At 40.3% G+C, this 27792-nt stretch overlaps 1 protein-coding gene across 2 annotated transcripts; it reads left to right on the top strand.

The window, feature by feature from the left end:
* Positions 1–1141: 1141 nt before the first annotated feature.
* On the top strand, positions 1142–27792 carry LOC307042125 (inositol 1,4,5-trisphosphate-gated calcium channel ITPR1-like). 2 transcript variants are annotated; one of them, XM_079685853.1, is made up of 13 exons: positions 1142–1322; positions 2633–2746; positions 9377–9447; positions 22241–22356; positions 22527–22613; positions 23614–23772; positions 25058–25156; positions 25250–25333; positions 25536–25682; positions 26161–26265; positions 26978–27022; positions 27123–27152; positions 27613–27792. In XM_079685853.1, exons 2-13 carry the CDS (start codon positions 2655–2657, stop codon positions 27775–27777), a joined length of 1200 nt encoding a protein of 399 aa, XP_079541979.1. In that variant the 5' UTR covers positions 1142–1322; positions 2633–2654; the 3' UTR covers positions 27778–27792. The 2 variants fall into 2 exon arrangements, with proteins under 2 accessions (XP_079541979.1, XP_079541980.1); XM_079685854.1 differs by lacking the exon at positions 27123–27152.

The following is a 27792-nucleotide window of genomic DNA, read 5'->3' as shown; positions in this document are numbered from 1 at the left end:
TACATTCCAGACTTAAAAACCCATGAGAAAAAACAGATAGATACTTTTTGCATAGAACCTGAAATATCTGTAAAAAGAGGAACTATAGGAAACAATAAACACACAATCCTGGAAGTCAGACTGCCAGTGGCTGAATCAGTGTTTCTGACAGGAGCCTGCACACACAACGGAAGTCTTTATCTCGTGTCCTTTCACATTTTGACATGCACAGCATGACCCCCTCTTTGTGAGGCAGTGTGATTAAACTTCTGTTGATGACACCATATGCATAAAATAATGTAGACATAAAAACCTCTAGTCACACGGGATAGGTCATTCAGAGGCATTTTCTCCATGGCCCACAACATGTGATTAGCACTTAGTAGTGGACATGCTGCTCATGATCTAACAGAGGCGTCTATTATTTTCTATCGCAATTATTTGATATCATGTAGTCACCTCACTATCTTAGTGTTAACATGCAAACATTTGATAATTATCAATAGACACAAAATAGGCTACAGCTTAAGCTAATGATTGGTCATTTAGGAAAAGTAATAGTTTAAACACTGGATGATGGCTCGCTCCAATTTCAAAATATATATATCTATGTATACATCCTTCACATACATGATCAATAAAACACATTTTATAAATCAAATTGCCTAGCAACTTGCAAATACCCCATATTTGCAATTAGGAGGATAACCTTTGTTGTTTTGTCTCATCCTATGAATTAATAAAGTAGCTTTAGCAATGCCTTTTTATTAATTAGGTATTAATTATCAGGACTGCATAATGACAGAAGTTTAAATGACTAAATACCTACATTACCCAGAGAGCTGTGCGGCAGAATAAACAACAAAATGAATAAATAAATAACCTCAGCAACTTGCAAATGACCCATGCATTTGATTTGCATCATTTTGTCCTTTATGTGTTTTAGTGAGTGTGTATGCTAATAAATAATTTCATAAAATAAATCAGATTTAAACAGAAATGAATGTTTCCATCAGCAATGCTTTTTTATTTTTGCATTATTAGTTACAGTACTGTGTGTTACAGCAGTTTACATGTCCTAAAGAACTACATTACCCAGAGAGCTGGGCGGCAGTATAAATAGTAACGAAAGGGGCGTTTCCTGGGTGACATGTGGAGGAGGTAAGAAGCAGATTGTTGCCGAGGACGCATTCAGCAGAGATAACGCCGCTCAGCCTGCTCTCACCTGGACTTTCACTACCATGGACTTAACCGAGGATAGCGCGGTGGAAATTATCCTGTGCTGACCCACTTCTTCTCACGGTTCTCTCTCCCTCCATCTTTGACGCCTTCATTTCTGCCAGGTAGAGTCATTATGTCGTTTTCCAGCTCGGGCATTGTTCATTTTGTCACTGAGCTGAGAGCATCCCTGTCAAGGAAGTGAGCCCACGCGCTCATTTGTTGCTGTTTTTATGTTGCAGGTCGAGCAATAAGAAATGAGGCGTTTTGACATTTAGTTTTAGCTAGCAGAAATATGTTTGTGTCTCATTTGGCATCTCAGGAAACACTGTCTCAAAGCGTTTAAATGTCATTACATTGTGTGGCAAGGGGCTCTACTACAAACTTTATGTAGTGCATGTGTCTCAGTTGTTCGTGTGGAACATCTGAATCTGGGTAAATATGACCTTCAGCTTCTTATGGACAAAACGAAATCACAAAAGTATCATGTATTTAGGAAAACATTGCATACTTTAGGCTTTCTTCCTTTTTTAATTACCCTTTTTTCTGATATAACAGGGCTGCAAACTAATTGTATGCCAAATTGCAGGCTTAAACTATGCTCAAATTGGGTGTTTATTTTTGATTGAGAACACATTATTATTATTATTGACCACTTGACCTCTTTAAGTGGTGTTGGGGTCTTGGTTGTATGTCAACCTGGACACAAACTAAAGGATGGTGTAACCTACATTTAAGATGCAGAGTACCTGTAGGCCTATTGGTTCGACACAGTTAATAATAAATAGCTCAGTGTACAGAGAAACCCAAATGTAGTTTTCTTGGCAGCAAGGTGTTTTGCAGTGTTACGTTTCAAATAATGATGTGCATGTGTTTCATACTGATATGTCCAACTTGAATAAGCTGAAAGTTAAGCAGTTTACATTTACTCACATATGGTATTTGTCTTTTTTGAGTATACACCTTAATTTCAAAAGAGTAACCAGTGTAATTAGATTCACAGCTAAGTTGTTAATGTCTTGTGTAAATTGTTTTGAGTTAAAGTTGATGCTCTTCTTGCAATTGTTACTCGTAGTCTTACAGTAGGTGGTGCTCTGAGGATGGGCTTAGAAATAATCAGATGGTCTGGACAGAAAATACCATCAGAAGCAAAGTCAGTGTCCTAGAAGCTATGAAGGATTCCCCGCTGTAAACATAACTTTTAATCATCTTCTTACAAAGTGAATCCTCAGGCATATCATCCTGTAACATATCAATGATTAGTATCTACATTGAGGACCTAAATGAAAGATGGACAACGCATTCTGATTGAGTGGTTCATTTTCTGTTGTTGACCTAATTGACTAGCTGAGGGAAACATTGAATAATGATGTTTGATAGAGCACCACTTTCTGTAGTGACTGCTTTAAAGACCTTTGGTGTACATCTTTTGCAGGAGCAGTCACACCTGAGGAAACATGTCGGACAAGATGTCCAGTTTCCTCCATATTGGGGACGTTTGTTCCCTTTATGCCGAGGGCTCCACCAGTGGATTTATCAGCACTTTAGGGTAAGTGTGCTTGTTTGTTTATGGGGTGACAAAACCCCTTACACTACAGCCACAGGATTCCAGGTGAGCTTGAATGAGGGAGTCTCAGGAAAGGTCCCACTGTGCAGAATACACAACGATAAAACTGTTAAACCGGAAACTAAACAAAATAATATATTATGGGTAGTATTATGGATGTAAATAAACATAACCCTTTTGTTCTCCACATCTTGTGATGAATAATGTAATCGGATTTCAGCAAAACAAAGAGAACCAGTTTTTAAAAAATATCACAATTCAGTAGATCCACATGAGTTAAAGGGCCCGTGTCATGCTTTTCTGGTTATTACCCGTCCCCTTGTGTGTTATGTAGCTTTTTCTGCATGTAAACGGTCTGCAGAGTCACAAACCCTCAAAGTACACCCTGTAGGGAGTAAAACTCTAAGACAGAAAATACGTATCTATGCTGCCCCAGAGCACCTCGTTGGAGATATCTCTTTTACCGTTGTTTGCTTCTTGGGAACTGTGAGGTGCCCATACCCAAATGGAAGCGGCGAGGCTGTGAGTCGGTGTGTGAGCACACACACAAACTCCCAGCCAGGCTGCGGGTGTGTGTGTTCGGGCTGGGTTTTGCTGTCTCACAGACTTCCACTACATACTATACAGAGATGCTGTATGAGAAACCAACGTGATTTTGGAAAATTGCACCATATAAATCTATTTTAGTAGACCTCAACAATGGAATTATGATCAGTAGAAATGGCCATGACATGGGACCTTTAATAGTTAAAGAGAGAAATGTATGATTGCAGAATGCCTCACTATCTTTTAAAGAGGGTCTATTATGACATCTCACTCTTTTACTGTTCTTGCACATCAGTTTGGGTAAGTGGAGTAACAGCCGACCCACAAACTGGGAAATAGGACAACCCTGTCAGTTTTCTGTGGGTCACCTCGGTCAGAAAGCATAAGATTAAACATTCATTTTTGAATCTGCTCTTTAGGAAAAACCACTCGCTGCATTTGAGTATCACAGGTCCATCAATTATTCATACAAAATAGATAAGAACAATAAAATCCAATACAAAGGGGTGTATGCATTTAACTTCGAGGGGCTCTTAAAGAGACAGGCGCCAAAACAAAGTGTTTTTAGAAAGAGCGTAGATACAGGTACAGTGATAGTTCGAGAAATATAATGTGTTTTTAAAAAACATTGAAGCCTGTAAACATGTTCTAAAAGGAAACAGGTAATGCAAACACAGCCCTAATAACCATCTTTATTACTGGACTGAATTGAGCTCTTCAGAATCAAGCTCAAGTATTTATTTCCCCACAGTAATAGGCCAAGACTACTTTCTCTGCTCTAAGATTATAGCAGCTTTTTTTAGCCCAATTTCTTATAAATTATAATCATATTTGGCAGCTCCATGTAGTATAGACATGTTTTGTGAAATAGCGACGCCTGGTAGTCCCATGTTGGAAGGGCTGGGTGTTTTGTATGTATCTGAAAAACGAAGTAAACCTGAAAATGCTATAGAAAAATAAATTGAAACGTTTAAAGCAGAAACAGATGAGGCTTGTCTAGTCAACCTTAAAGTCAGTGACTACCCCATACATGTACAATTGTGTAGTTGTGATCAGCTAATCAACGGGTAGCTTGACTCTATCCAAATGTCGCTTAATCTGTGTCCTATTTTTGAATATTGAGCCGAATACAGAGCGATGGCACCGAGAAATGTAAATATGTTAAGTATAAGGTTACTTGAGAGGTGATGGATCCCACTGTTCACCCCGCACTGCTTTTATTTCCCTGACATTCTGTGCTCAGCTTGCAGTCTGGCCTCAAATTAACCAGTCTCCTTCTGCTTCATGCTGGGCACCATTTACTATGTACTTGACGTCTTCCTTCCTGCCCCATTATGTGCAAATTGGGCTAATCTTGGCATACAATTAGAAAGTAAAGTCACTACAGAAATCAAATTTAAAGATATATCCGACATGTCAGCCTCCATTTTTCAGATTACATTTCGTTGCATCAAGCTTTCTCTTTGCTATTTGTTTGTTTTCCTTCCTGCAAGGTGAAGAAGGGCACAGCATTCATGTTATCCTATCCTCCCCCCAAGTGCTGAAATCTTCCTCCTCCTGCCATGTCACTTTTCTATTTACCACCCTTCACACCGTGCAGCCCTCCTCTTACTCTTCCTCTCTCATGATCCATCCAGCTTACTGATTGCGTCACCCATGGCAACAACAGCTTTGAGGACTGTCACCATGACAGAGTTCATTTGTCAGATTTCCGATCTAGTGTTGTTTTGTCTAGTAATCAATCCCCCCCCCCCCACCCACCTCTGCTGTGAGCTCTCACTGTGAACGAGAGAAGCTTAGAGGACGGATCTATAAATAGCCCCGTTGTGTATACTGTAGGTGTTTCATTAGCTGTCAGCACACTGGATGTGTCCCCTGAGAGACGGCTGCTGCCACCTGCACCGCCGCTGGTTAGCTGAGGATAGCACCATGTGTGTTGATGTTAGGAAGATAGGATCAATCAATCAATCAAACTGTGTTAATCCTGCAAGGGGCACTTGGTTATGAGCAGCTTATGTCACATACACAGGCAGGAACATACGGGAAGAAAGCACACACAAACACCTGGGAGCCTGGATGTGGATCGTTCCAATTTACACGATAAATAGTTCATAGCATCACAATAAATAAGTAAATAAATAATCAAGAATTTCAAAGTTTGAGTGCAGAGGAGATGAATGATTTTGAAAAGCGATTTGTCTTAAAGGTCCCATGTCATGGCCATTTCCACTGATCATAATTCCATTGTTGAGGTCTACTAGAATAGATTTATATTGTGCAATTTTCCAAAATCACTTTGGTTTTTCTCATACAGCATCTCTGTAAACTACGTGTATTCACTGAATTTCACTCTCTGCCTTTAACGGCTCGTTGTAGCTCCAATAGCTCCAGCCCCCACCCTCCCTGTTGGCACAGTGTGCTCTGATTGGTCGGGACGTTGTGAATCGCGCTGAGCTCCGTGGAGGTGTGGATTCCTTGTTTAGCGACAGCGAAACACAGCCAAACTCACCCTGAGCACACACAAAGTCACAGCCGAAGTAAAAACAATAAGTGTGGCTTGATATTGAGTAAGAAAAAGGTTGATAAACGCTGTGAGAATGGGTCTGCAGAGAGGATTTCGCCGCGATCCCAACTGTCTGTTATCAGCCTGCAGCCAGGGAGGAGAGATCAGCAGAGCTGCTTGCACTGAGGTTGTGTGTGAGGAAGTCCGTGGATTGGTCAATTTGGACCAATCAGCGGGGGCTTAACGTAACGGCTCCACGGATTGGTCCATTTGGTTCCGGGTAACGCATGACATCATGCAGTACCCGGAAGAATCAATGGACAGTGACGTATCTCCAACGAGGCGTTTTGGGGAGGTATTTTCTGTGTTAGAGTTTTACTCGCTACAGGGTGTACTTTGAGGGTTTTGACTCTGCAGACCGTTCACATGCAGAAAAACCTTCATAACACACAAGGGGACGGGTAATAACCGGAAAAGCATGACATGGGACCTTTGAAGATATAGATTTTCAGCATCGATTAATTTTTAGTTCAATTGGTTAATAAGTGTAGGGAATAGTAAACAATGTCCAGCTCGGTTCCAGAAAGTCCAATGGGGAAGTCTTTTTTTAACCCTCTCTTAAATTCACCTCAATATAATTATATTATGAGAAAATAAGAATCTCCATATTTGAGAGGCAGAAGAACAACATTTTTTGTTGTTGTAACTAAACAGGCGACTGTTGCGCAGGGCGTAGATAGGCGTCTACCAATCAGTAGATCGACCCCTCCCCCTTCTGTCAACACGTCAAGGTGTCCTTGGAAACAATACATAACTCCAATTTGCTCCCGGAGGCATGTCTACAATATTGAAGTCTACATTAGTCACTCTGGATAAAAGCGTCACCTAAATAGATTCAGACACAGAATTATTTATTGTCCATTAAATTGACACATTCAAGTATAAATAAAATAACACTCACCATTAAGGCTGCACGATATATCGTGTCGTGACGATAATCGCGTTATGTGCATGCAGGACTTAAGTTTTTTTATTTTTTTAGAACGTTTGATATTAAGTAGGCAAATGAACTCAAACACGTCATGTTAGAATTATTTTGCTGCTTGCTAAAGAAGGAAAACTCTTTTGGCTCTGCATGCACAGCAAACCACCAATCACAATCATTCTTGATCAAATCACAGCAGGATAACCGAGCTAGCTCAGCTTGTTGCTCTCATAACTTAAGATCCAGAAGTCCGTGACTAAAAAATCCTTCATCCGGTTAAATATCGTTAAAAAAATACCAATTTTATAGCATCAAAGTTCAAGAAAGGATGGTTTGCGGACAAAAAAAACGGTCTTTTCTTCAATTCCTGTATTTTTTCATATCGCAATATATATCGCAGGGGAAGAAAATATCGCAATGTCAGTTTTTTCCAATATCGTGCAGCCCTACTCACCATACACAGTACAACATGGGAAACTGCATTTTAATTGACGAAGTGCAGTCTTAATAAAAGCGCAGAGGGGTTTGTTCTTCCACTGGCTTGGGTCCATAGTACAAATATCAGTTGTATTAAAAATAAAAAATTACATATACATTCAAATGAGGCGTCCTAAGAAGAATCATTGAGGCTTGGAAAGGGGCCATGTCGTAATAAATGATAATCGATAAATCCATATATTTAAAGAGATACTTCCGTGTATTACCTAGTGGACTAATCCACTCTATATACGGCCATGTTGTTGTATCCCAGAATGCAAGAGGAGCTTTCTTCTTGACCTTGGACACAGATGTCCACTGAGGCTCCTCTCCCTTTTGGACCTTGGCCCATCAGTGCCTCGATGCGATCAAGGCTATGACTCTTCCTCCCTTTCAGAGGACTCTCTCACACCGATGTGTTTTCTTCCCTCAGCATCACAGAGCTTCTGCAGTGCAGAGTTTACTGCATGAGCTATAAAAAGATATTACTGACTGGCCAACGCATCCTACTGATATGGGTTTTCTTTGCTGCTCTACTATCTGATAGCACTCTGATGAGTTTCCCCTCAAATACCTGGTGTGATTGAGCTATTCAAAACACATATGTCTTTTACCTACATATTATGATATTTGTAGATACAAGGTGAGTTAGTCGATGGGAAAAGGAACATCTAATTATTAGGGAAAAAGGCCTGGTTCCTCTATAAGGTAAAAACAATGATTTTACAATCTGCTTGTGACCAAGTTCAGAAATCTTTATTTTCCACCTCTCACTCCTTGGTTGGGACTTTCTCCCATGATGTATATCCTCATTAATACACACTATGTTAGTTTTATAAGCAGAAATGATAAGAAACCTTTTCACTTGCGTCATGAAATTCAGAAATCCTCCTTCCATGGGGTGTTTGGCACTATTTCAGTGATGTTGCAGATATTTAAAAGGTTACGTTTATCACACTGAACTCCTGTCTTGGAGAGTTGCTCCAGATTTGCCAAATCTTAAATATTGGATGAGACTTCGCCTGTGTCTCCAACGTGATCAAATAAGTGTGAATCGTGCTATCCAGCCGACATTATGACTGGACATAGCCGTAAAAAACAGGTGTTAGTAATACGGATGTCCCGATCACCTTTTTTTGCTCCCGATCATTTGATTTTGACAATTTGCCGATACCGATTTTTCCCGATCCAATCTTTATGCAATGCATTAAGAGAAAAAAAAAAGCATTCAAGTTGTCCCTTAAGGTTATTTTTTTATTTAAATTGGATATTCTATCCAACATGGATATAGCTTCTTTCTTTCACAGCAGCATTGGATCAGTTCAGTTGTGCAGCATTGGATCAAAACAAAATAAAGCTTTCAGAACTCGTTAGCTTACTGCTACAATTAGACACTGCGCCCTGCCCACTCTGTTGCCAGATTTGAGAGAAATAAGCAACCAGGTCTATGAAAACAAGCCCCAAAGAAGCAACACATACATGATGTTCTGTAATTTGAAACCAAAACTAAGGCCTCAGGATGACTTTAAGACTTGAACATGGTCATTTTTGTTTTGTAACATTGAATACAAAATTTAAAAAAAAGTATTTAAAAAAAAGAAAAAAAGAAATCCCGATCCCCGATTTTTTTCCTCCCGATTCCGATCTTTTGAAAATCACGTGATCGGCTCCGATCCCCGATCACGTGATCGGATCGGGACATCTCTAGTTAGTAATACTGTTGACAACGGCTTCGATCCATTAGTCCCAGAAAGCTGGAACTATATTAAGACCCTGGACCTGTCCCATGTTAAAGTGCTGTAAACATACTTGGTGATTGTACTGTTGTCCATCTGTGTATCTTTCTGTAGCTGGATATGTTGCAGTGGTCAAAATGGCTTGAGTATATCAGATTAGAAACTTGATGCTTCCTTTCAATTTCTTAGTAGAAAAGTAGACGGCATTAGATTGTATTAATGGTACTTCTAAGTTATTAACCTCATAGCCTAATTAGCATAAGGATTATAATGGTTTTATCATGCTTTTAGACGGTGTATTGTTACATTTGTAATAGCATTTGTTTTGAGTGATTGACTCATCCTAATGATGGCTGTGTCCCCAGGCTTGTGGACGACCGCTGTGTGGTGCAACCCGACACTGGAGACCTCAACAACCCACCCAAGAAATTCAGAGGTAAGGCCTCAAAATCTATAGTAAATGTCAGGATTTTCAGAAAGTTGAGGGTTTCATAACTGTATCTGTGGTAATTCTTCTTTTTTCAGAAGATTAGCTCAAAGCTATTGTTGCGATTGGACTCCTTTTGTTTACTTCTGTAACATAGTGACATCAACATGTAACTCTAACCCTTCTATTGGTGGCGGTTAGCAAATCACAATAGAGCTGGCCAGCTAACCAATCAGAGCATACTGGGCTCTGGTTTCAGACAGAGGGTGAAAAGAGGAAACAATGACCTTTTTTAAACATTTAAAGTATATAAACATGTCACAGTAGAGGCAGGCATACAAATATGAACTAAAATGGAGCATAATGTCTCCTTTAACCTCATATCTATTTTCCAATGTGGTTTTTGGTGTTACCAGACAGGTCAGGTGAAGTTTAGGAGTTATAAAAGCAGCTCTGGAGTATCTGATTCCAAAACATTGAAGGGAAAAACAATGATAGTGCCTATGCTGTTAACTGATCTGTCAAAGGTCAATATCTCCAAGCTAACATCTGATCATACTAGCTGGCCTGACAGCTGCTCCTACATTGATTGTGCAAGCCTCCAAGAACTCCTTTAACAACAGACACTTTGTCCTCACATTTATCGTTGTTGTTAATCTGCGTTTTAACTGCCACTCAACCGGACCGATTCCCGGAAAAGATCTATCAGAATGTTTACTTTTTCATAACCCCTCTGCATACCTTTGTTTATTGTTGTTGCATTCAAAACAACAAGCTGCAGGTTTGGTTGTAGACTTTTTTTCTTCATTCTCAATACACCTGAATCAGAATTCTCATTATGTGCCAGCTAAGCAATCAGAGCAGACTGGGCTCTGGTTTTAGACAGAGGGTGAAAAGAGGTGTTGCGGCACAGGAAGTATGAGAAGAGTAATTACCTTTTTTTTTTTAAACATGTCACAGTAGAGGCACAAAATACAATTATGAACCTGTACGAGTATTAAAGGGCCCCTTTAAGGCAAGAACAGTCCATAGTAACAGGCTTATGTCATTTCAGTTGGGCGTTGGGTGTCTTTTTGATTTGTTGTTTCTCATGTTGATGATTGCATTTCGTAAGGGTTGTTTGGTTCAGATTGATTTCTATTGCTGTTGTATTTTTACTCAAAAGTAATAGTAGATTAAGTGGCTCTGTTGGGTGAGGGCCCATTTCTTTTTCAGATCTGCTTGAATTATTAAAGGCGGTTTTTGTTCACCAGATAAAAAAAAAATGCTCTTAGACGATTATCAACCACAAATTCATTTTACTCTGGCATTCCACTGAAAGGTGCTTCCCTGTGTTGGGAAATATATTGTGTTTCCTGAAACCGTTTTGAGATGCTTAGTTATATTTGCATATTATCTGGTCTGAGGCCTGCATTTGAAATAGAGCTTGACTGCAGACATGATCATTTGTTAGCTTAAATGCCAATGACCTCTGTTGCTTTCAGATATCTGTCTTAAAAGAACATTTGGCACGCCGTTAGACGACCAACAGCTGTCTGACATAAGACAGGAAGGATAAATTGTGCAGTTTTATGGAAAAGTCTGACCCTGTCATCAGTCGTAAAATACATATATGATTATCTGGCCTGCTGACAACGGGTGCAGCTAATATAGTTGCCACTAAGAGCCTAACATCATTGGCTGCCACTTCCTAACAAATACATTTCTATATATATGTTGGCAGGTCTCCAAAATAAGTTTTGAGTGAATTAGTCAGGTGTGAAATAACTCCACTGCCAATTTCCATTTACTTGGAACAGTGCACTTTCCAAATTGATGAAATTAAATTGACCTTTTATTTTCTGTCGGAAACAATGAAGGACCTTATTGTTCATGTCCCTGTCATTGTCATAATTGGTGCTCTAGATTGATGGTCACAAGGAACAGGAACATGCACACACAGACTCACTGACTGTGAAACTAATTTAGTTGTATATCATGTTTCCTTTTCAGATTATTTTTTACCTGGCTAGCTTTGAATAATAGTACATAAAAAAAACTGAGATACATTTAAAGGTGGGGTATGTCATTTATTTCAGAAACACTTTTTTGTTATATTCCATGGAATGCTCTTAACATCCCGATAGCAATGAATATATTAAATGCTTTGACAATAAATACATAAAAACATCTGTGGAAGCCGTGGCGCTGCAAAAAGCACGACCAATCATCTGAGCCGGCCCGGCTAAAATAACTGGATGGCCTACCTGCCTGTCAGCCTTCCATCTGTGCACAAACTTATCTCGTGCCCTCATTGGTCATCTGCGCGTCCGTGTGTGTTGGAGGAGGGGCTCTGTAAGGAAGTCTGAAGGAAGGGGCCGATTTTTTCCGGTTGTGTATTTTCAAATTCTAGTGCACTCGAGCTGGTTTCTCCACAATTACATAACCCACCTTTAAGTATCAATATATATTTTTCTCATTTTGAAGAAACGTATTCGTTAAAGGAGAGGTGTCATGGCCATTTCCACTGATCATAATTCCATTGTTGAGGTATACTAAAATAGAAAAATACTGTTCAATTTTCCAAACTCACATTGGTTTCGCATACAGCATCTCTGTAAAGTATGTTTATTCAGCAGTATTCACTTTCTCCACTAAACGGCTCGCTGCTCAAAACCCCCCCCCCCCCCTTCTGTGATTTCCTTGTTTAGCGATACACAGCCAAACTCAACCTGAACACACACAAAGTCACAGCCGAAATAAAAACAATAAGTGTGGCTTGATATTGAGTAAGAAAAAGGTTTATAGGTTGATAAACGCTGTGAGAATGGGTCTGCAGAGAGAATTTTGCGCGATCCCAACTGTCTGTTATTAGAGATGGGCGAGTCCTGATTCATCCGGATCATTAACCCTCTCCATTAACCCGAGTCCTTTGAGTCCTACACCTGGTGTGACTTACAAATTAAAACTATCAATTGCGTCACTCGCTACTCTCTTTATAACATGTAAAATAACATTACAACGTACCCCAGTCCATCTGCCTACCCTTTAGCAAATAGGATAGCTTCCAGAAGTTATCGTTTGGCTCAGGGGAGGGGACGCGGATCAGTGAAACTTCCTGCAGACTCGTGGGGACTCAGAACGGCTATATTATGCACGAGTCAACAGCAGACTCAGAGATTCGCAAATCCTGACTCACTGTGCAAAACATAGCAGACTCGTGCGGACTCAGAGCCGTAACCGTATAGCAGCATGTCCAGAGATCCAGCAGACTCGTCCTCATGCACGAGTCAACAGACTCGGATTCGCCAAATCGCAAAATAACCCTTTTTTTTTGTAATCAACATTTTTTATTAAAGCAAAAAGCACTGTGTAGCGGAGGTTAATATAACATCAGTTTAATATGCTCGTGAAATGCAACAACTTTTCGGTTTCACCGGTAGGATTTCTACTGTCTTGGTGATGCTGACTCATATGACTCAAAGGACTCGTATGATCCGGATCTCTTCAATGACTGACTCATAAGACTCCGAGTCCATAAAAGGATCCGGATTTGCCCTCTCTATCTGTTATCAGCCTGCAGCAGGGAGCAGAAATCAGCAGGGCTGCCTGCATTGAGTGTGTGTGTGGATTGGTCAATTTGGACCAATCAGCGGGGGCTTAACGTAACGGCTCCGCGGACGTAACGTAACGGCTCCACGGATTGGCCCATTTAGTTCCTGGTACGTGCTTACGAAAGCACGTACCAGGAACTAAGTGGACCCGTACCCGGAAGAATCAAATGACGATGACGTTTCACCAACGAGGCGTTTTGGGGAGGTATTTTCTGTGTTAGAGTTTTACTCGCTACAGGGTGTACTTTGAGGGTTTTGACTCTGCAGACCGTTTAAATGCAGAAAAACCTTCATAACACACAAGGGGATGGGTAGTAACCAGAAAAGCATGACATGTCACCTTTAAAAAAATGCAGAAACTACTAAAAGCTAGTGGTTATTTAGCTTGAAAAAAGGGCAAATAGAGACATCTCTCACAGACAGAATGCTCCCTGACATAGTATTTGTTGGATTTAGCCTACTGTATATAAAATCTCTCTTTCCTATATCAAAACCCCACTGAGACTAAAATGGATATATTCTATTTCAAATGGTTGAATAAGCTTGTAAAAACAAAGCGACTGTACTGAATCAGAATCAGAAACAGGTTTATTACCAGGTCGGTTAACACGTACGAGGAATTTGACTTGGTGTTGTGGTGCATACATAAAAGTAAAACAAAAATGTTAAACAGAAAGAGAACTACTGGGAATCCCTCCTAAATAATCACCTCTATCCTGTCATGTGATGCAATTGCCCAAACATTCATTATACATTTACTGGGCACTTCTAGCTTTTCGATAAAGATAGACATTTTCATTTTATGACAGGTTTAAGAGTTTCCCAACCAGAGGGCACATATTTTTTACATTTAATTTGCCTCATTGAACAAGACTCTGTTTTGTTGTCAGGGCACAATGCTTGCACCACATGGAGTGTTTCTGATGGTAGTCTCAGTCAGAGTTAAGTATCAGGTCCGTGACAGCAGCCTGTCTAATAACCGGCTCTAACCTGACAGCGTGATCGGCACAGATTAGCTAGCAGCTCTGTGGCTAAAAATACAATATCTTTTGTTTTTGTGGAGACCAGGTGCACTTCTATTGGTGATTTGTCTCAGCTTTCCTGACTTTTTGATTTGCATGTATTCAGGGGTGTCGCTGTGTATGAGGGCGGGGGGGGGGGTCAGACTCAACAGTAACACCATTGTAAGGGTCTTTAATTGAGAAGAGCCCTAAAGAAATACTGAATGCTAAACAAGAAAAGTCAATAGAAAATTGGCATTAAAACGATAAAAACGTTAACTGAAGGTGAGTCCGATGTATCTGTGTCACTGACATGATTACTGATAATCCATCTTCATATTTATGTCAATAACGGAGATTTCATATTAGCTGCTACGATAGTGTATGACAGCTTCCTGTTTTGGGCATTCTGGCTACGCGTCACTCATTCACCAATGGGTAATGTTTAGATGGATTTTAGGAACCTCCCCTCGATTCTATTGGCTCTAACGGTTAAAAAGAGATGTCAATCATCAATACGACCGAGGGGGGCCAGAGATATGGAAAATGCACCCAAATGACCCCAGAAGTGGTTTATTTTTTCTAAATCTCTTGAAAAAGGTCAAATGTCACTTGTTTTGCATCAATCTTGATGCAGGGTACTTATTATATGTTATAGTTTGGATTCCTAAAGCTTTTAGTCTACTATCCCATCATTCAACGGTGGTTTTCACTCTAAGTAATAGTTTATTTTTTTTATTAATTTACATTTTTTTACTATGTTCAATCTGAATTTACTTTAAAATTAAAAACATCTATATTGATTCTGACTCTTCTACATCCAACTCACAGGTTTGTCATTGCTTTGAGAAAAAAGATTATTAATTTACCCCTTTTTAGAAGTGAAGTTATAGACATTTGTTCTGGGAATGTCATTTTCGAGCCTGAGGCCTGAAAAACAGGCTCGGGGCTCAACTGGTTAATAGAGTATTTTATTTTCGTCGTACTAATACATTGTTTTCCTTGTATTTTATTGTTTTAAACTAAAAATAAACATCCATAGATTATCTGTACCATCACCTTTATTTACGTGAAATATGTCTCAGCTTCTAAAGGTCAAATCCAGCGTCCATATTAGAAAGCAGCAGTAGAGTTATGGCACCCGATATTTTTGGGATATTTTAATTGAAGATGTTTATGTACAGCCAAGTTATATTGATTTAAAGTTATTCATTTCTGTTTTAGAAGAGCCTTTGGTACATTTCTCATATCAGTCCTGCATCTGTGTTGTGGATACAGTTTGCATTACAGTCATTACTGAAGTTACCAGACTCTCCAGCTGTTTTATTATTTTCCTTTACAACTTAGACTTTACATTTCCATTATGATCAAACAAGTACTTTGTGAAATCAACAATGGTCAACAGACAATATATTTGTAACACAGTATCCATGTATATGACCAAAAATCTGATCAGAAATGCGTCTCGCATCGGGAAACTTACAGAATAACAGAAACGGTGACATAGCAGAGGAAAGGCAAAAGAGTAAGCTTACATGTTGAATAAAGAGACAGCATACAAATAATACATATCCATGGTCAAAAGTATGTTTTATGAGTGAATATATTGAATATAAATATCCTGATATCTGATTTTTTCCACCTCGCACAGCCCTTATGATGAATTCCAAATGTCCCAGTAGACGCTGCCTTGGTAGCTGAAGGAGAGGATAGCATTGGTGATGAAATGAAGTATCTTGAGAACATTTTTGTTGAGCAGAAAAGTGCTGAACTGAATGGTAATTTTTACGTTGGATTGCAGCACATTCAAAGGGGTTTAATTATGGATTTTCCATAGTTTGTGGTCCAGTACAACACCACCTGAGAGGCAAGCCTATACACATACATACCACAGAAAGGACTGTACTGCATGGAGTGAAATCTCTGCTGGAAACACCTGGACTTATTGATGTGTTGATTGGTTCAGTATCTCAGCGTGAGCCCTGGTCATGTGACTTCTCAGCTCCAGTGAGTCCACTCTGCTCGTCGGTTCATAGCAGGTGCAGATTCTGGCTTTTCATCGGAAACAGGATTATTGCCCATGGATCTTTCCAAGAACTGAGACAACACTAACATGGCTGTCAAAACAAAAGGCCTACCTTGATGTTTGAACATGGCTGTGAGCCCTGCTGGAGCTTGATCAATGCATGACCAGTGGAGGTGTCAACACGATTATTTTTAATAATGTTAGAGTGAATTTCAAGTGAGAAGCTCTTTCTTTCTTCATTTAAAGTGATGATTCACCTACATAGAATTTGCTTTCTGCGATACATATTAACCACAAAGCAGCCTTTTTTAAATCTAAGCCAAACCGTGAGCTAAAAGAATACAAACTGTGGAGCACAGCGTGGGGTAGATGAAGTAAACAAAAACAACATCTCTATTTACCTTTTTTTTTTTATGGTAAATGAGTCACTACTGTACGCTCTGCTGCAAAGATGGATTATATATGGTTAATACAAGAGTGTCCATTTGTTATCCACTAGGAAATGCATTTGCCAGTAATATGATAGCTTAACCGACTGAAGTGCTTAGGTTTTAATGGAGTACATTTCATGAGTTTAATATAAGGATGTCATGGAAATTCTGAAAAAACTGGTACGATCATTCACTTTCTACAAAATCGTAGGTAACGCCAGGACTTTGGACTGACAAGGTTGTCCCTCGGACGATGGACATTAGTTTGGATTGCATTAAAACGACTATTGACTCGAATGTCCTAATATGATGAAGTGTAAACAAAGAATCTGTGTTGAAAGTCAGCAGGAGGATGGATAATCGTTGTTGATATACTTTTTTGTTTGTGTTTTCAAACTATTCCCCTTTTTTGATGTAACACAGACGCAGATGCAGGCAGGACAGAATTCCTTTTACAATTATTGTTAGGATTGGCTCAGGCAGTAGGGGCTTGGACTGGGAGCTGTAGGGTTGCCGGTTCAAGTCCCCGGATAGACCTAAATACGGAGTGTGGACCGCTACTTGGAGAGGTCCCAGTTCACCTCCTGGGCCCTGCCGTGGTGCCCTTGAGCAAGGCAACGGACAGCCCCCTTCCCCCCCCCCCCTCTCCCATTGCTCCCTGGGCGCTGTGCAATAGCTGCCCACTGCTCCTGGTACTAGGATGGGTTAAAAGCAGAGGCCAAATGTCACTGTGTGCTGTGTGCTCTGCATGTGTGACCATTAAAGAGGGTTTCATCCCTCCAATTCTATTGATCTATTTCTTAAAATAGCACAGGACACAACCATGAGTTTAGGGATTGCTTCTGTTATAGGATTTCCTATCTAAGAAACTTGGATAGGTCAAGCGGTTAGGATATCTTTCTATAAGGATTTATTTAATGCCTAGTATGGCCATACCAAATATTCTATGCTACAACTCGTGCTCTGAACTTATGCAAGCTGCTACTCTCAGCTACTGGCTGCCTTGCCCTCTGCCTTTAGATGCATACATGCTAGTTTTCTGAACCACCATGACTTCTATAGACTGGATGATAAAACTGTTGTATAGATCCTTACACGGCCTTGTCAGTTGTGGATGAAACGAAACAAACGTTGGTTTCCAACTGAGCTATTCAAATCATATTCAAAGCTGTGGTTTCACACCAGACAGCAGCAGTAACAGTTACCCGGAATAAACGTGCTATTGGCCCTTTAATTCCTCACATGAACGTGACAAAGCAAAAGCAGAACATAAAGTAGAACTTGTTTGATAGTCAACACTGAATAATGAACAATGCTTGGTCCCTCATGTTTCACTGTTCCCACATTTATTATTAAAGAGTACATATTATGCTAATTTCCTGTTTCTTAATTGTGTTCTGTGACATGTTTCCATGCTTTAACTGTAGCCCTCAAAAAGGTCTTCATTTTTCTCATACTGTCAGTGCCGCAGCACCTCTTTTCACCCTCTGTCTGACACACCAATAGAAGCGCGAGTGTTACATAGTGATATCAAAATTTTACGCAAGTAAAGAAACTCCCTCTAGCCTTTGCAGACGATTGACATGCTCAAAAACCTATGTGACACACTATAGGCCCTTTTTAAAGGCACATTTAGAAATTACAGAACAACTATGAGTTAAATCTGTATTCAAAGGACTCATAGGCAGGGGCGGACTGGCCATTGGGAATACCGGGCGTTTTCCCGGTGGGCCGGTACCGAAGTGGGCCGGTCGGACAATTCACTAGCACCTAGCTCCCCACCCAATTGACTAGCGGTGCCGAGTTGGGCTGGTCGGCCGGTCGAGTTTCCCAGGCTGATTTTTTTTAGTCCCGGTCCGCCCCTGCTCATAGGTAGTGTGAGGACATGACTTATCCCACCTCTCTTATTAAGACCTAATGAGTGAACCAGAACATCCTTTTTGAGTATTAATAGCACACTTTAGCTCGGGGACAGCAAAGGTTGGAAGTGCTGCAGCTCATCTGACACTGAACTACTAGCTAAAGGTTCATAAACTATGAAACAACAGCCGGACTAACTTTGAGCATTGCCAAAGGCTTGTTCCCTAAGACCCACAAATGACTTGTCACTGTCGAGCCACAGGCGTTATTCAGACCTGTTGAATGATTGGAAAGAGAATTATAATAAGAAACTGGAAGAACCCAGATGGGCCCTCTTATTAGGAAAAACAGAGTATGCAAAAGTATCTATGAATTATTCAATTTCTTTCAGCTCGAAGGACAGGACTGAGAAATATGTTGCAGTGTAGGGAAGCTACTTAAAATACAGCAGGCACCATGTACACAATGCTTGGAACTACAGCTAACGTACACCAAGAATACATGTGTTGCTTGGAAATTAAAGTAGATGTTGTTGCATATTAATGTTTGATTTATTTAGTGTTTTTTCTATACTTCTTCTTTATTGGGTACTCTGCTTAAAATACCAACAAGTTTTTCCTACATAAAGCCAAAAAAAAGATTTGATTTGTTCACCAAGACGTGACAATTTTATATAAAAATGAAATGTAATTCTTTCTTAACCATCACTAATCGAAATCAAGCTATCAAATTCCCGTGCTACAATCAAGGATCTCTGAGATTGAGGAGAGGTTTATTCAGCATTTCTATGACAACCTCTGTTCTGAAATATTAATATCTTTCTCAAACCAAATCCCCATTCTCATAGCAGACAAATAGACTTGTCAAGGACAGATGTGACGTATCCAAATTCTTTCACATCCATTAAATGTGACTGACACGGATGTAGGCAAAAAGGAGCTTTCATACCATGGACGCTTCTCTTTTCATTGAATCACGGGAAAAGATAATAAATAGAATAGGGCTGTGCAATTAATCGTATTTTAATCGCAATTACGATTTTGGCCTGCCACAATTAGGAAAACAACATAATCGGAAAAAACGATTATTTTGCTTTGCTTGGTTGTGACAGTGCACTGCAACATATTTGATCTAATTCATTTGTATTTATCATATTTAAATATGTTTAGTAGCTTGTTGAAGTGCGTTCCAAAATACTTGTTGATCTTGTTTATTGGTATTTATTATTTTTGATATTATTTATTTAAATGTGAATATAAATGTATCATTTATTTTTGTATTGGTTTTTCGGTTGAATAATATGTTCAGGGTAATCAACAGTTAAAAAGATGCAAAGATTCAAATTATTATTTGTTTTTGTTTTAAAGTTCAATAAATGGATTTTTTCAAAGTCAATGAATAATCGTATTTAATAATCGTGATATCAATTATTGACCAAAATAATCGTGATTATGATTTTTGCCATAATCGCACAGCCCTAAAATAGTAGATGCATTTCTCAATGGATATTTGGACTGGCCAAAGCAGGACAAGCACAGGTGGATTCTTTAAAACAATAACGGCTGCATTCCATTTAGGTGAGCCGGTTCCAGGGCATATTGGCTCTCTGTCACTTAATGGAAAGGAGCCATCGTTAATGTGATTATTTACGCCCGGCTTTGACAGGCCACATTTCAACACTAACAAAGAGCGTATAAAATGGAGGATATAAATATAGCATAGTATATTAAATGGGGAGTGCTCAGTTGCATGGGGCGGTGGTGGTCCATAGCGACTTGGCTTGGCAACTGGAATGTCACCAGTTCAAGACCAAGTGCTACCGAGGTGTCCCTGAGCAAGGGACCGTTCCCTGCACTGCTCCCCGGGCGCCGTTCATAATGGCAGCCCCACTGCTCCTAACACTAGGATGGGTCAAATGCAGAGAAACCATTTTGTTACAAAGTACCTGTCCTATGTAATGACAATAAAAGTGCAAAACAAAAAAAAAGGGTGTCCTAATGGCTGAAGTGATTGGAACAATGGGATTGTTCTCTCTTGTAAAGCTTGTTCAGCCGTTTAAACTAGGGTTTGGTGATGTCAACCAAATTGGCATATGACTGTATCCACAGAGAATTTTCACGATTTGATGATGATTCTTTTCTAAAGGTGTTTTCATTTTTAACTGGTAAAACTGTGAGGATTAACATAAAAAAATGTTTATCGCAAAAACAATGCATTCTACAAGAGAAGTGACATTCTGCTCATTTTTTAGGTTCATATTTGTGTTTTTTGCCTCTACTGTGACTTGTTTACATGCTTTAATGTTCAAAAAGGTCTTTTTTCCCCTTCTCATACTGGCCTCTTTTCACCCTCTGTCTGAAACCAGAGCCCAGTCTGCTCTGATTGGTTAGCTGGCCGGTTCTGTTGTGATTGGTCAACCGCTTAGAGATGACTCGCAACTTAGTCCAATAGAGTGCCGCAGTGACGCGTCCTAAAACCCGGAAGTAAACTCCTTCCGGTTCCTTCGACAAAAAGCAATGCAATTTCTCCATAGGATTTTGGAAAATAGCTCGAAATAAGATCTGTGGTTGAAACACATATTGAAGAGACAGATCACGTTTTGTTCAGCCGGATAATATCCACATGTCTCCTACTTTTATCATTTTCTGTCTCTTCAATGTGTGTCAACTGCAGACCTTATTTCAAGCTATTTTCCAAAATCCTATGGAGAAATTGCTTACTTCCGGGTTTTACGACGCGTCACTGTGGCACTCTATGGAGGCGGTAGAGGCAGGGGGGGGGTGGATTAGGAACTCCCTGTGGAGGGAACACAGGGACTTTTGCCTTTTTTCTGAACGACCATTTACACAATAACCTATATAACACACAGGAAAGGGGAAACCCCAAAAAGCACAATAGGGCCTCTTTAAAGCAGAACACGGCGCTGCTTGTCGTTGTTGATGATCGTTCTATAACAACTAGATAAATTGACTTCCATTTTCTCATCATTTATCACCTTCCTGCTATCAACCAACTCTCTGCCTATGAAATACACATACAGTACGTCCCAGTTTATTCCTCTCTCTTTTCATTAACCTCATTTGTTCATCAAAAGTGTTTTCTCCCAATGCCCTACTTCCTTCATTAGTCCTTGGCCTCCTCTCTGGCTGTCCTGCACCTCCCGGCCCATGATGGGTAACCCCGGGAGACTCTTGTATTGACCGCATTTCACAGTGAGAGCGCGTCAGAGGCTACATTTAGCCTGGTTCAGGTCCCCTGTACCAGTTAGCATATAGTTTCACCTTATGGGGAGACGCTGACTAATTGATGAGACATGTTTATATGCTGTGTAGTGATTTATAGTAGATCGTTTCCCTAAGGTGTTTTCTTTAAGATTGTATAGAGAATGCAGAGCTAAACCTCAAAGACAAATACGCATATTTCTGTCTTTTTGGCCCATGCTGGTTGTTTAAATCTATTTTTAAACGTTGTCTTTTATCGATTATTTAATTTGTTATTAAACCTTTATATTTTCTGTACTTATTAACTTGTTCGGTCATGTTGCACGAATATGCTGAGCACTTGTTATCATTCCGAGCACAATGATACAGATAGAGATACCTAGAAGACTAATTGTATTGAGTCTATTCATATAATGAGCATTTATGAGTTAAGCTGCAACTTTTTGGCAGGAAATGTGATCCGGCTTGAGGTTCCTGAAAGCATCAACAAATAAAAACGAGTTGACCCAGTAGCTATCTTATAGCTGTATTATATTTCCAGTTGAGGCAGTTCAGGCATGGGGAAGTATGTGAGAGATTTGAGTCTTTGCAGATCATTAACATGCACAAAAACTAATTCAAAATTATGTTCATTTGACTCTTTCCCCTATCTCTTGTCTTCTATCCGCAGACTGCCTTTTCAAACTGTGTCCTATGAACAGATACTCGGCACAGAAACAGTTCTGGAAAGCGGCGAAACCCGGAGGAAACAGCACCACCGACACACTCCTCCTCACCAAACTCCACGTAAGGGTCCTCTTCACCTTCTGCTTTTCGGGTTTTATTATGTTGCAAATAATGGTGTATGGAGTAGGCACACGAAGCCTGTAGCCTTGTGTTTATGTGAAGTATCATTCGACAAGTATCGAATGCCCTCAGTTCCCTTGAACATCTGTGTTTCCTGCTCTGTGTTTTAGCATGCTGCTGACCTGGAGAAGAAGCAGAATGAGTCTGAAAACCGCAAGCTGCTGGGATCAGTCATCCAGTATGGAAATGTCATTCAGGTGCGTTCAGGAACCAATGAGATGAGGTGCTTCGGGAGCAACCTTTTTAGCACTTTAAATGACACCCTGTGCTCGATAACACGGAATATAATTCAGTTGTAATCAGGTTTAAATAACTGCTACAGCACAAAGGCTTGCTTCAAAGTCGTCCGTTGTAATTCCTTATCTCATTGCCCGGGTTTGCACACAGGTATGAGATCATCTGAAACTAGGAACAGCCGTGCATTCCAGCTCAGTGATGCACTCGTTAGTGACAATGCAAACAGTTCAGGAAGTCACAGTTGCGATGAACTGTCAGTCTATTAATACAAAGCACCTATTGTTTCCTGGTTTGCCTTAGGAAAAGATTTGAATCAACAACTCATACACATAGGTGCACTTCAGTGGTCGATGGAACTCGCTTGTTGTCCTAATTTTGACAGACAGGGTCATAACAGTTCAGTTAGAGTTTTTATTTGATTACAAGTCTGTGGTTCAAATTCAGTGAGTGTCTCCTCTCAGTCTGTTAATTGTTCTGCGGAAAGGAAAGGGCTGGACCAAATGCTATTTATTTTACATTTGAAGCTTCTATCAAAGACTCTCTTCAGTGCAAACCCCCCCGCTCTCTAACGCTATACAACGCTTTGAAGGATTACATTTGGCATTTAGTTAAACAGACCATGGGCCTCACAAATATGCAGAGTTTATATGATTCCAGTCTGGTTGGTGCTAGATTATTTTTTGACAGGGTGGGAACTGTTTTAAAGGGGGAGAACCAACAGAGTTCATGAGAAGCATTCAAGGCAAAGACATTTGAAGGACTTGCATACTTTTGAAAATAAATAAAGATACCAGCGAGATCCGGAGATGCATGTTTTCAGTCAAGTGTGCCCTTGTGTGTAGTTGTGCCAGACTGACGTATTTTCATCTGATTCCATCCTCTGATTGTTCCAATGTCTGTGTTATGTCATAGTTATCTGTCTTGAAACTATGTTGTGCCCCTTTTTTGTTTTGCCAACAGTTGCTGCATTTGAAAAGCAACAAATACCTGACAGTGAACAAGCGCCTACCTGCACTGCTGGAGAAGAATGCCATGAGGGTGACTCTGGACTCGGCGGGAAATGAGGGATCCTGGTTCTACATCCAGCCTTTCTACAAGCTGCGGTCCCTGGGAGACAGTGTGGGTAGAGCGGGGCTTCAGACTAATTACCATCAGTGGGAGAAAGGAAGGATCTATTTTTAGACTTTTCACAGGGTTACAAAACAGAAGTCACAGGGACTCGCATGCTGCTTGCAGACAGAATCATTAAGAAGACAATTAGCCCAATCAGAGTTCCAGGTCCTGTGCCTTTTCTTTTGTTTACGTGGAATAGAATCAATGATACCTAAGGTTCTGCTGCATTGAAACAATACATTGTGTAACAATGCTTTACGAGTCCAGTGCCGAGGTAAGATGGCTAATTTGCTAATTAAGTCGAGCTTTCTTAATCCACTTTTGAAAATGCGTCATCTGCTTTCGAACTATCCTAATTATTTAATAAGTAGGGCAGGCAACTCCAGTTTCAACCAACTCCAGTTCTAAGGCCCCTCCGTCAAAGTAAATGGAGAGACAGAGGGCCTATTATGCTTTTTGGAGTTTTCCCTTTCCTTTAGTGTATCATATAAGTGCATGTAAATGGTCTGCAAAGGCTAAAATCACAACGTTCCATCTGGAGGGAGTTTCTCTCCCATACTCCCCACCCTCCACGCCTGAAACACCTTCATTGGATGCCTTTGTTTACTTCCGTAACATAATGACATCACTATGTAACACTCTGGCTTCAATTGGTTTGCACTCCAACACTTGGTACATGATAGGCTAAGGGGCGGGACGTCTCTAAGCGGTTGACCAATCAATACCTAATGTGGAAATTAAAATAATACGGCCCCTTTAAGTTCCACGCTCTTATAGAGTTCACTTGAAAGCGCGGGAACTCAGTGGTGTGAGCAAACTGTATATATAAAACTAAATAAGTTTATACTAAATATAATTACCAAAACATTCTATTTTATTGATTCTTGCTGTTGACATTCCTTTGTGGTGAGTGAGTGATGCTCAGGGTCAGGACTTCAGATCCTGTCCTCTGTCACTCACAGTATGGAGAACGACTCCCCCTAGTGTTGAACCTGAGGCTTGCATGATCCAACGTAACCTCGCTTCCCAAAGCTGAGTGTTGAGTTCACCTTGTGCAGAAAGGGAATTCAAGAATGATGGCTGCTATCTGGGGATGTGACATACTTTTTATTTTAGAACTTAGGTGAAGTGCTCAATCCCCACAGAGGACCTATTTCGGCTGCAGTATTTTATATTCAAATGTTCTATTGCCTTTCACTGAATGACTCTTTATTTCTAGATTGTAGACTGTTTCTTAAGAGTAACTGATTCTCTTCGATTTGTATTTAATGCATTTAAACTCTGTTTTTAGGTGGTGATTGGAGATAAAGTAGTCCTTAACCCTGTGAATGCGGGTCAGCCTCTTCATGCCAGCAGCCACCAGCTAGTGGACAACACAGGATGCAATGAGGTACATAAGGCCCATACAGTACATACTTATTTTTGTTTATAACACAACATTAAACTGTGGTTTGTTCACACACTTCTCTTTTTTGCCTGGCAGGTCAATTCTGTCAATTGCAACACGAGTTGGAAAGTTACTCTGTTCATGAAATGGAGTGACAACAAGGAGACGATACTTAAAGGGGTGCGTTTGTACAACAGCATAAACAGTATATTAGATCTATTAAAGAAACACACTCATCCAAAAAATCATCAACATGATCGCAAGAGAATAAAAATCACAATCCAATATTGACATGTGGGATAAATGCAACTTTTTATCTGCTTCACGCTTCACGCTTCACGCTGTGCTCGTGTGTGTGTGTTTGTGTGTGTGTGTATCACAGGGCGATGTAGTGCGGTTGTTCCACGCAGAGCAGGAGAAGTTCCTCACTTGTGACGACCACAGGAAGAGCCAGCATGTTTTCCTCAGAACAACCGGCCGTCAGTCTGCCACCTCTGCCACCAGCAGCAAAGCATTGTGGGAAGTGGAGGTAAGCACAACATGTTGTCTTGATAATATTCACTCTGTCTGTTATTGCCCTTTTTATAAACTAGTTTAGTTTTACAAAAGATTTTCCTGTGTGACCAATTTTCTATCATTGAGTACATATTATTAATACACAACAACACGGCTCAGAACAAATGATAAACTGCATGTAATCCATACAGTGAATGCAATAACTACAGCAAGCTTGTGTGAAAGCAGCAAAAGCAGGCCGTCTCTCAGGATGTCCTAGATGTCGTGTGTAAATTGAAAGACAATACATTTACAACATAGATAGTCCAAATGCTTGAAAATGCATTTGTCTATACATTAGAAGATGAATCCAGGTGGATGTCAACCTGGTGAGGGGGAGAAACAACACGACAGGAGGGCTAAGAGCAATACAATACAAATAATCATTCTAAGATTTCACAAATAAAGCAGCATTAGTTTTATTTTTACCTTTTTTCAATGTCTTTTTCCAGGTGGTCCACCATGACCCCTGCAGGGGGGGCGCTGGCTACTGGAACAGCCTGTTCAGGTTCAAGCACCTGGCCACAGGGTGCTATATGGCTGCGGAGATGGGAGAGGTGAGTGTCAACTCCTTCACCTTTTTACCTCCCACTGATTCTGTATCTATGCATACTTTACAATTTTGTGTCACCTATTATGCAGAATCCACTTTTCCATGTCTCTTATACATCAACATGTGTCCCCTCTGTGTAAAGAGAAAAAAGATTCTCTCTCTTTTTGTCCTGATCCATTTATATAAAAACCTGTCTGAAAATGAGCTGATCAGATTTTGGTCTCTTTATGATGTCATAACGATTTCTTGGCTTGGGTAACCGTTAGCCAATCACCAACCAAATCACGGTAACCACCCCCCCCCCCTAATCACCTTAATCTCCTCCTAGAGCACCATTGTGTTCTTTCTAACCAAATCTCTCTCAGAGGGGCGTGGGGAGGGGCTCCTTATTTTCATCTAAAGTAACAGACAGAGAATCAGCACTTTGGAAACAGGGCTGAAACAGAGGGGATTATGGGTAATGCTGCAATGATCTGTTTGGTGTTTGGAGCCAAACACTTCAGAGACATGTTCTGTATATATCTGAGACCTATAATGTATTGATGAAAAACTGTATTACTGGGGACCTTTTTAAAGTTTGAATCCGCAAAGAACTATGAAATGGTTGTACCTAGAGCTTTGTGATGTAGACGTTCAGGTACATGGGATGCCTTGTTCAGTGACCGCATTTTAACATATTTTTGGGAGGGTGTTTGACATGTGAGTGTGTTTTCCAGGTGAATCAGGACTTTGAGGAGGAGAGTGCCGAGCAGCGTTCCTCAGTAAGACTTCATCTCTTCTCCTCTGATCACTTTGTCACGCTGGTTTCCCCACTTCTATCTAATCTGTTCACTTCTGTGCTGCCTCTGCTCTCTGCTCTAGGTGGTGGACTTTTCACCCTTTAATTTCCAGGTACTGTCAGACAATCAGCACAAAAATCATACACTGCACATGTCTTAATGTCTTTGCTGCTTTGTTTTCCAATTTCTCTCTCTTTCTCACCCTCAATCACCACAAACTCTTTTATTTGGGCATGTATCTTATTAGCAGTAGTTCACCACAGTGTGTCATCAAAGCACCATATCAGCTGATTCAATACAAATCACCGTTAGGGGGCAGTGCGATACAAACCACACTGAAAATAACAAGCATGGATCTGTAGTTTTGTGCCAATAAGGCCCAAAAGTCAGTAGTAATAATATTTAATGTTTTTTTTCAGTAATAAAGTAAAGAGTGAGAGCTAAGGCGTGAATTGAGCTGGATAGTAGTACGTTAGAGTGAAAACATGCATTATCTTTGCCCTTATCAAAGTTGTGGATTGATATGATTTATATGTGTTGTGTTTGACTGCTGTTGCTATCTCTCTCCGTAGCTGGATGCGGACAATGAAGCTTTACGGGGTCGTCTGCGAGCTCCACAGGAGAAGATCATGTACACTTTGGTTCCAGTTCCCGACGGCATGGACATCTCCTCCATCTTTGAGCTGGACCCCACCACTCTGAGAGGAGGGGACTCCATGGTGCCCAGGTATAGTTAATCACCAACCATTCAG

The sequence above is a fragment of the Notothenia rossii genome (assembly GCF_949606895.1).
Source record: "Notothenia rossii genome assembly, chromosome: 5".
Taxonomy (NCBI): domain Eukaryota; kingdom Metazoa; phylum Chordata; class Actinopteri; order Perciformes; family Nototheniidae; genus Notothenia; species Notothenia rossii.
This window is presented reverse-complemented; position numbering and strand designations above follow the sequence as displayed.